Source organism: Rhinolophus ferrumequinum, chromosome 6, assembly GCF_004115265.2.
Source record: "Rhinolophus ferrumequinum isolate MPI-CBG mRhiFer1 chromosome 6, mRhiFer1_v1.p, whole genome shotgun sequence".
Lineage (NCBI taxonomy): Eukaryota > Metazoa > Chordata > Mammalia > Chiroptera > Rhinolophidae > Rhinolophus > Rhinolophus ferrumequinum.
In genome coordinates this window covers 45,440,962-45,450,812 of record NC_046289.1, presented here as the reverse complement: position 1 = coordinate 45,450,812, position 9,851 = coordinate 45,440,962, and the positions used below count along the sequence as shown (strand labels likewise).

At 56.9% G+C, this 9,851-nt stretch overlaps 1 protein-coding gene across 3 annotated transcripts in view; it reads right to left on the bottom strand.

Annotated features, from left to right (window-relative positions):
* Positions 1–2,100: 2,100 nt before the first annotated feature.
* IGDCC3 (immunoglobulin superfamily DCC subclass member 3) overlaps positions 2,101–9,851 on the bottom strand; it is a 38,195-nt gene continuing 30,444 nt past the window's right edge. For 2 of the 3 annotated variants that reach the window (XM_033107048.1, XM_033107050.1), the window contains 12 exons: positions 9,349–9,493; positions 8,893–9,023; positions 8,312–8,449; positions 6,830–6,988; positions 5,486–5,651; positions 4,979–5,226; positions 4,612–4,776; positions 4,144–4,335; positions 3,885–3,989; positions 3,273–3,411; positions 2,902–3,121; positions 2,101–2,617 (listed from right to left, as the gene is read on the bottom strand). In XM_033107048.1, coding sequence (XP_032962939.1) covers positions 2,462–2,617; positions 2,902–3,121; positions 3,273–3,411; positions 3,885–3,989; positions 4,144–4,335; positions 4,612–4,776; positions 4,979–5,226; positions 5,486–5,651; positions 6,830–6,988; positions 8,312–8,449; positions 8,893–9,023; positions 9,349–9,493 — 1,964 coding nt within the window. In that variant the 3' untranslated portion in view covers positions 2,101–2,461. The remainder of the gene's footprint in view (positions 2,618–2,901; positions 3,122–3,272; positions 3,412–3,884; positions 3,990–4,143; positions 4,336–4,611; positions 4,777–4,978; positions 5,227–5,485; positions 5,652–6,829; positions 6,989–8,311; positions 8,450–8,892; positions 9,024–9,348; positions 9,494–9,851) is intronic. The other variant, XM_033107049.1, reaches the window with a different exon arrangement.

Below are 9,851 nucleotides of genomic sequence, written 5' to 3'. Positions count from 1 at the left end.
ATCTGGCTTCAGGAGCCTGGGCTGAAGAGAGGACAGGGAGGAATGGAGAGGCCTGGCCAGGGGTTCTGATTTCATGCCTTAGAAAGTCACTCAGTCAGAGCCCCGTTAGGATGGGGAGGAAAATAGTCCTTCCTTGTAGACAGTGCATAAAAAAGGCACATGCCCAGTGCCTGGCTCAGTGCTGGTGGCCTGTCCCTGTAGAGCCGAGGGACTGGCCTAGGTTTCCTTACTGCCAGCTAAGGAAGTGTGGAGCAGTGGTCAGAGTGCAGACCCTGGAACCAGGTGGCCTGGCCTGGATGCAAACTCCCATCTTGCCGTAAGTGGCTTATCCGTCCTGTAAAATGGAGATGATGACCAGAATGATCTACCCCCCAGGGAGGTTGTGAGGACCCAGGAAGCCCCTCCACCATGGAGAAGGCTTAGCATGCGTGGCGCCTGTAAGTTGTGCTAGCATCTGCTGTTATCATTCTGGGCTCTGCCCTGTGAGGGAACAACCCGGCCACCACGGGCTGCCTTTATCCCAGCGCTCTCACCCCTGCCCCCAGGACCTGACACAGCCACCAAAAATCTCGAGCTTCGCTTTGGCAACAAGGACTTTTATTCAGTCAAAATGAGTAGAGTGTGACAAAAGGGAGGCCAAGTCAGGCCAGGTGGCCCCCCCCCCCTTCTCTCCCAGACCCACGCTTCCCACAGGAGAAGGGGTTCCAGGATGAAAGGGGGGTGCAGAGAAGCCACTGCAGGGACAGAGGGGGCACTGTCTGGGAGCTTTACGGAGCCCTCAGCACAGGCCCAGCATTTAGGAGAAGGGGCAGACTGCCCTTCCGAGTCCACACGGACACGACTCCAGTCTCCTAGGAAAACATCACAGAGTCTACTTTTTTCAGCTAATTAACTAAAGTTCAGGGTTGGGGGGTGTCCCTAGAGGGTTGGGATCAGGGACTTTATGGTCTAATCTCACACTTAAGGAATATACTTATCTTTTTGCCTTTAAAAAAAAAGTTTTCTTTCTACTATTTAAAAAATGTTTCTGAGTATAACCAAAAATATGTTTCCTTGGTTTTCTTTTTTCTTCTTTAACTATTTCAAAGAACAACAACAACAGAAAAGAGAAACAAGAAGTCACAAGAACATAAAAATCCTTAAACACACCTTGTATAAAAATAGCGTCCGGCCACATCTGCTGACAGTGCTTTCTACTGTCCAGGGGGTGGGTTAAGCTGTCTGCGTCCCATGGGACAGAGGGCTGGGCGCCTCTGCTGGGGGGACCCCTCCCCCCACGCATACACCCGTCTCACACACACAGTACATTCCAGGGACCAGCCTGCTCCAGGGCTCTGTGTCTGGGCAGGACAGGGGGCAGGCTGCAGGGTGATATCCACCCTCCCGAGGCCCCGGCAGAGAGAGAGGGTCACCCAGATCCCAGTGAAGCATGAGTTGGCTGAGAGGGTCAACATGGGAGCGGACAGACGAGACAAGACAGAGCACTGGCAGCGGGCTGGGAGGTGACCAGCTTGGAGTAACAATTTATACGTCAAGGAACAAAATTTCCTCTCATTTTTGGCTTTTTCTTTCACATTTTCTTTGACCAATTCCATCGTGACTTCTGTAGGTCCTGAGAGGCCTACCCTTGGTGACTTAGCCTCTGGCCTCCTCTCTGGGGGAAAGAAGGGCTGCAGGCAGGAGGAGGAGCCAGCAGGGGAGGGTCCAGTGATAACAACACAGGCCCAAAGAGCCAGTGAGCCTTGAGGTAGACGGTTTCTTTCACACCTGGAAATGGGGAGGTACTTTTTTTTTTTTTTTTTTAAATTCTGGACAACAATGTGGGGAGGGTGAGGGGGTGCCCATAAAGGGGCTTGAGGTAGGAGTGCATTTGGGGCTCTGTGGGGGCTGAGGGGCTGCGGCCAGGACCCACTCCCCCAAAGACATTCATTCCGGCTGAGGTAGGTGCTGAGAACCAAAACAGCAAAAATCCATCCTGAGAAAACAAGGTCAGTGGAGGGCGACAGTGTCAGGGGCCCAGCCATAGCAGGGGCATATTTTTGGACTCTAATTTACCTTCCTCTCTCTTCTCTCTCTCTCTCTTTTTTTTTTCATTTTAAGTTTTTTTTTTTTTTAAAAAAGGAAAACATTAGTTCAGTTCCAAGTCATGTGAATACCAAGTAGAGGCATTAGGTACCAAGTAAGGGGGCATTAGCCCAAGGGAGGGGCTCCTGCAGGGACCCCTCCAGGTCCTTGGGAGTTTCCCTGCCGAAGCTATTTTAGGTCTTGACAACCTGAGGGGCAGTCAGGACAGAAATGCTGGGGAGCCCCCATCTGTATCCCACATGACAGGAGAAATCTTGCCTTTGACCTGAGAATGGGGGGCTGCCTGTCTCCAGAATCTGCCAGACGCTGGCTACTGTCCCGAGAGAGCTGGCTGGGCAGCGGGTGCTGTGGAAGGCCAGGTAGCCTGCGCTTCCCCTCAATGGCCAGGGCCTGCCTCCTGCGGCGGCAGGACAGCCGCGGGGCTTGCACAGGGCTTGGCCTCCGATGTCCTTTCCTCCAGAAGGCCGAACCCCTGAAGAGGCAGCACGGAGAGCTGGGTCTCCTCACACAGGGTGGGGGCCGCAGGATCCTGCTGGGGAATGGGCCGGTCACACAGGTGTCAGCATGAGGGCCAGAGGCCCATGAGTTCCCCAGCCAGAGGGTCAGACTCTAATCCCATGCAGGGCTTAGGGTCTCTAGGCCTCCATGCCTGACTCAGGGGCACAGAGAGATGCACCAGTCATGTTTTGCATCTGGAGAAGACCTAGAACTTGGCAAAGGCTGATAACCAGGGCTTACGGCGAAGGGGAAGAGAGGGCAGGATCAGGAGGTGGCCGGAGCCTGAAGGGAGAGGTTTGCTCAGATGGGGTCACTCACCATGGGCCTGGGGTTAGGTCTGGGGTCTGCCTGGCCTGCTGCCCCCGCCGGAGGGAACAGCTGCTCCAGTTCCTTCATGTCTATACATTTCTCGTCTCGGCCCCGTTGGCCCCGCTCTCCCTGTCTGGCCCCATTCAGAGCCAGGACGCCAGGGTCTCTTTGGCTCCGGGGGCCCTGAGGAGGGGACAGCTGGTTTTCTACATCCTTACAGAAGAGGACCCTAAGGGGTGAGCCAAGAGTCAGGGGGAGGGACGTGGGAGGGAGTGAGAACAAAAGAATAGAGACAGTGAGCCCAAATTCTGCTCTCCCCTGCAGCGCCTCCTTCTCCAGGCCTGGGTTCAGTCCACCCCTCTCCCTGGCCCAGCGCCCACCTGCCCTTTTGGCCGAACAGGAGGAAGAGGACACAGAAGATGATGCAGGTGACCCCGATGTGGATGCCAATGATGATGCCCGTGGTGGATGTCTGGTTGGTGGCTTCCTCCTTCCGGCAGTCACACGGTGGGCTCAGGGCTGGGGTGGGCAGGTGAGGGGCTGTCGCTCTTCTGGTCGGAAGCACCCCCAAACACCCAACCTCTGGGGCCTCCTTATTCCTCAGCTAGTCCCACCCCCAAGTCCACAGACCCTTTGTCCTTGCCTGTGGGACCCCACCCAAACTTTTTTGTTCTTTTTACCAGTTATTGAGGCACTATGTGCCAGATACTGGAAATAACACTATACATCCTCAACACAGCTCTGTGAAGTAGGTATGATCTCTCTTTTATAGAGGAGGAAACTGGGGCTTAGCGAGGTTAAGGAATTTGCCCAAGGTCACACAGCTAGAACGTTGCACAGCCAAACTTCAAACTCAAATCTAAGCCTATGTTCTCAAGGGCTGCATGCACCCTTCCTCCCCGCTACCTTTCCCGGTCACTGTTCCCCTCCTTCCTCAGGCCCTGGCCTCCTTTCCTGAGTGCTTGTCTTTAGCCCCACACCCATCCCCTCACCTGTCCTCTCAGATGCTCCCCTCAACGACACAAAGCGGGCTGTGGCGTTGCCATCCCCATGCTGGTTGTAGGCGAGCAGCTTCACCTCATACACTGTAGTGGGGTCTGGGGGAAAGGCAGGGCTGCTAAGGTACCACCCAGCCCCCACCGGGTGGCTCTGTCCCAGCTGGGAAACAGAGGTGACTCCTGCGCACCACCTCCTGGCCTCAGGCACTGGATCCCTGCCCAGCTCCCCCAGCCTGGGCTGCATCCCCCTCACCGAGCTGGCTGAGGTTGTAGGAGGAGACAGTTCCGGGCAGCAGGATAGGGCCGGTGAAGGAGGCCCTGCTTGCCGGGCGGTAAAACAGCTTGAAGCCGCCCTCGTGCTGGGCCAGCCGGGGCCAGGGCTCCCACAGCAGCTGCAGGGTGGAGCTGCCAAGCACCCGCACTGACAACAGGGGTGGGGCGGGGGCTGTGGGCAGAGGAGGCCAAGGTGTGAGGGCTTTTCCCACCTTCCACCTGTGCCCCAGACCCCACGTGGGTGACAGCTCTCTGGCCTCTGACCCTAGGTTGCTCAAATAGCACCTTTATATGAGTTAGCAAAGGACACCCCTTGCTCCAGGTAGACCCAGCCCCACCCAGCCTCGGAGCCAGGCACTCTGTGCAGTGCACAACCTGAACAGGTGTGCATGGTGGTTCTGCTCTACTACCCTGAGTGTCTGCGGTTTGGTCCACACCCGGGCCTCACCTTCACCTAGGGTGCTGGCCAGCGTGGGGGCCGAGGCGGAGCTGGCTCCCCGGGGTGTGTAGGCCTTGATGTAGAAGCTGTAGGCAGTGGAGGGCTCGAGGTCGCTCACCAGGTGCTGAAGGGTGCTCTTGCTGACTGCTTCCTGATACTCTAGCTCCGGTGGGTCTGGGGAGGCAAAGGGTAGGGCGGGGAGTGTAAGGGGCATGAGAGAACCCTGCCGGCCTGGGGAAATGAGGGCAGCCAGGGTGCCGGGGGGGAGACAGAATGAAAGGTTTTGGATCAGGACATGCAGGACTGAAAGGGATGAGAAACAGTGAATAAGAAAAAGGGGTACAGAGCCAGCCTTACCCACTCGGCCCCCACATACCGGTGGCCTTCCTGATATGCAGAACGTAGCCTATTATCTCCTTGGTGTTGACCAGGGGCTCGTTCCAGGACACGCGGACCTCAGTGGATGATACGGAGACTGCCCGCACATTGAGGGGGGGCCCGGGAAGCCCCTCAGCCCACAGCACAGTCAGCCTGGCACTGGCCTGTGAGGAGCCAGCACTGTTCTCGGCCACACATTGGTAGATGGCCTCATCTTCAGGGCCGATTCCAGAAATGGTCAGGGTGCTACAAGGGGAGGGAGAGCCTCAGGTCCCCTCCATCTCCCAGAGTATCCCTGCAGGTTGGCCAAATCTCCCCATTTGAGAGATGGAGACATTGAGCTCCTCCAGAAAACAAATGATCCTCTGAGGTCTCCCAGCAGGTTAGTGGCAGACCCGAGACTCAAACCCAAGACTCTAGCCTCCCAACTTCGCAGTCTTCCCCGGCAAAGCCTGCCATGGCCACTCATTGCAGGCCCAACCCCCAGCACACACCACACACATGCCTGTTGTTATTCTTGAGCCTGACGTGGCCTCCTGGCCCCAGCACCTGTCCATTCTTCAGCCACGTGACGTGGGGGGGTGGCTCACCCTGGGCTTGACAGGTGAACATGGCCGTGGTCCCAGCTGGCCTGGAAATGGACTGGGGGTGCTGGACAAACTCTGCTGGGGCTGGGTGGGGACAGAGAGGCATGAGGAGCAGTGAGGGTCAGGTGGAGAGGGTCAATACAGCTGTGAGTGAAGGGACAAGGCAGGGGGAGAGGGGACAGGGCCCGAGGTCTGCTGGGGACAAGGTGGGCTCCCAACACACACGCCTTGGAAAATCCGCCAGGTGTGGCCCAGGCTCCAGGAGATGGTGGCAGGCCCTACTTCCATCCGCCCCAAAGGCAGACCCAAGAGAGGACTCCATTTTAATGACTGTTTAAAAGATTGACATTTGTATCCGAAAGCAATCAAGCGGAGCTCCCTGTTCAGGAAATTGTTAAATAAATAAATGTGCTAATAGGTTTGGCTGCACCTCGAAGGCGGTAATGACGGAGAGATGGATGAGCCCTCCGTGCCAGCCCCCCCTTGCCCCGACATTTAATTCTGCTCTCCTCCAATCCCAGGCCTCAAGCCTCCATTAACACCCGAGAAATGAAATGCTCCATCACTTTCATTTGGACAGATGAACGGCACATAGAATGCTAAACAAACGGGCATTTAAGTTCCTAATACCCCTCTCTCCCACCCCTTCCCCAGCTCTCTGGTTGGGTACAGCCACAAACAATCCCTGAGAAGGGGACTCCAAGCCCATTCCACGGGAACAGTTGAGCCCAAGGGCCGGAGCATGGACAGAATGACCTGCTCGGCTGCAGAGACCCTGCACTGAGGAAGTGGAGGCCAGCTCTGTGTGTGAGGTCGGGGCTGGGCTGTGAGTGTGCAAATGAGAAACACGCTGAGAGCACGCAGGTAGGTGTGAGTGTGGAAGTGCCCCACGTGTGAATGGAAATAGCATGTGGCACAAGGGACACATGTGAGTGACATAGGGTGGGAAAGCAGCTGAGAATTTCAGTGGAAATGACTAGAGGATGCGTGCTGGCACCTGGGCCATTCCGGGACTCATGACCAAGAATGTCCTCCCACTCCCAACACACGCATTCTTGGGGGAGGGAAGAGAGTTGCCCATTTGGCCTGGCCTGGGGACCTGGCGAGGGCCAGCAACAGGGTTAGGGCAAGTATAGGAAACTGGGTGAATCTGGGGTCCTGGGCTTGGACGAGGGATGTTGATGAGACAAGGAACCAGGCAGAAGGAGGGGGCTGTTTGGAAGCCCCTTCCCCTCCTCTTCTGGGGGTGGGGAAAGACATACCTTGGACCACCAGCCGGCCCTGTGCTGTTCTTCTCACCCGGGTGCCAGGCCTGTTGGCCGCACAGACGTAGACACCCGAGTGCTGGACGGTCACATCTGAGATAATGAGGTTCCCTGTGCCCAGCACCTGGATGCCCTCCACCCCAATGGGGCGACCATCTGGGTAAGAAGGAGAGAGAGAGGAGGGAGGGTCCGGAAGATGAGTATGGAAGAGGAGGAAGTATAGAAACATTCCAGACTGTTTGCAGACCCAGCAGTCCTCCAGGGGCCCCAATCTTCGACTCAGCACCTTTCCTCCCAAGCACCACCTAAGGCACGGTGGAGGTGGCAGGAGCAGGACAGACAAGTCTCCTCTAGCAGTGCAGCCTGGGTCTGAATTCTAGCATGGGTGACTCACTGGTGACCTCCACGTCTCTTCCTCTCAGTTTCTCAATCAGGAAAGTAAGGAGTTTGAATTAAATGGACCTTTCCAAGCCTCGTTTGTCTCGAAAAAAATGTTATGGTCAAATAGCCATTCCACTCTTGGACTGTCACAATGCCCATTAATATAAAGCCTCTGAGAAGTCCTGCAGCAAAAGGACCTGGTTAACTCTGTTTCCCAAACATATTAGACCAACAAGCCATTCTTTCCTTCCTGCAGAACATGCTTTGGGAAATGTTGGACCAGATGGTCTTTGCTGGGCCTATGGGCTCCTCCTAATGGTGAGGCCACTCTTTTCAGCCTCTCCCAGGGATCAGGCCCTCCCTGCCACCCCAGGATCAGATTAGCACAGTCAGAATGCAAGGAGACAGCTCCCCATTCAATCCCTGAAGTGGTGAAATCTACTCCATTATCCGGCCTGCTGCCCCTCCCTCCCGATCACTCAGCTGCTACAATGTGGTGCAGTCTCCCTGTGAATGCCCACCACACCCCATCCCTCCAGACTCTCCTTCCCCCAGTGACCTTTCTGCTCAGACAATGTGGGCCCATCTGCACCCTTTCATTTCTCTCCTTCAGCTGCCTAGGGATTTAGGCCAGGGATTTAGGGGGCCAGGCTAGAGACTGCGGGGCCCAGAGTGAGGGTGTGACAACTGGCTGAGATTTTGAGGTGTCTGGTACTGCATAGCTGGGGTCTACGGCCAGGGTGCAGAAGGTAGAGATGAGCAGGAGAGGCAAGAGACCAGGGTGCTGATTGCTGCAGAAGGGTTCTGAAGGGGCCCAGTGCTCAGGGTGAGGGGATCAGGGAGGAGGGGCTTGCTCAGGACTGGATGAGGTAACCCAGGGAGCTAAGCCATCAGCACAGAGGGAGGGAGAATGCAGGGGGACCTCCCTGGTACTGCCAAAGACAGGGGGCTTACCCTCTCCCCAGGCCTCGAAGAAGAGACCAGGCCCCCACGGAGAACAAACAGGATTCAAAGTCTCCCCAGAGCTGGGTGATGAGACAGGCCCTCCCGGGAGGTGGGACGGGGTGGGAGAGGCAGGCGCTTTGGGATGCAGCTCACCCAGGCGGCTCCAAGACACAATGGGGCGCGGGTTGCCCGTGGCGACACACTCCAGCACCGCGGTCTGGTGCACCGTCAGGGTGAGGTTCTCAGGCCCCACGAGGATCATGGGCTCCTTGTAGGCCCCGGAGCCTGAGCCTGGGCGGAAGATGCCACGTTTCCTCACTTCATCTGGGACCCTTCCTCCCTCCTCACTCCACCCACCACCCAGGACATGGAGGACGGAAAACAAGTACCAGCCCAGAAAACTGGTCCTGTGGCCACACAGGAGATGCCAGGAACCCCAGGACTTAGCTCACACCCATTGCTCTGCTCCTGGCCCTGCGGAGCCTCTAGCGACAGGAGAGCCCCCAGCATAAGCAGAGGCTGGGCTTCCCCAGGTAGAACAGAGCCAGGGAGAGGGCCTGGGATGCCTTCTGAACCCTCACCTCAAGGAGCACAGAGCTTTGGGCTCAGAAGGTGCTCTGTATGCCCTTGACTGACAAGTCTCCAGGGGCCAGCTGAAGGGGGACTGATTTGAGTGTGAGGAGAAGTCATGCGGCCTGCTGGGGAAAGAACTAGGCAGGGAAAAGGACCCTCACCTGACACAGTGAGCCTGGCCCCGTGGCTGACACGGACGCTGGCAATGTTTGAGGCCACGCAATGGAAGACGCCACTGTCCTCAGCCCGAAGTCCTGTGATCTGCAGGACCCCCTTGGGCAGCAATGTGTACCTGTTGGGGAAGAGTAGACACAGCTGAACAGCAGCACAGCCACGCGCACCATCAGTCCCAGGGCCACTGGGCACCACAGACACATACGGAGACTCTTGAAGGCAGACACACCTGCAATTCCAGCCTTGCCAACAATCACGCATAGTCCTTCTCACAGATACATCCACGAGCAGCAACTCTAGGCCCAGCCGGCCGCAGGGATCCACAGTGTCAACACAGTTGCAGAAACCCCACCCTGGAGACTGCAGGGAGTCTTTCTTCAAGGCCCAGACCCTGCCTGGCCCACTTCTCCGTCCTCCCTCCAGTTTTCCCACACGTGGCTCACCTCTCATTGTCTGTGTCAATGGGGACTCTGTTCTTCTCCCACGTGATTAGGGGTTTGGGAAGACCATGGATTTGGCACTGGAAGCGGGCCACGCCCCCCTCCTCACCCACAGTGGCCTGGGGATGCACGTGGAAGTCCGACATGGCTGGGGAAAGAAAGGGAGATGTGTGTGGGGGAGGAACACCGCTGAGGTACAGAGGGGAGGCGGAGGGGGGGTCACAGGCCAGTATCCAAGAACCCCGGCACTTACCCCACCAAGGGGCAGGGGTTTTCCTGGATCTGGCAGACACAGGTCATCACAGCTTGGGGACACATCTGCACTTACCCTGCCTCCTGCCATGGGAAACATCTCCCCCGAAGGGCGCGTACAGGCTGGGCTGGGACCCTTAGAGAAAGGTCTGGAAAAATTCTTGGGTGACAAACCTCTAACCAGGAAATCTTGAGCTGCTGACCCACAAAGGCCAGAAAGCCCTGCTCCCGAGCCCCACTGTCTACTTTTTCAA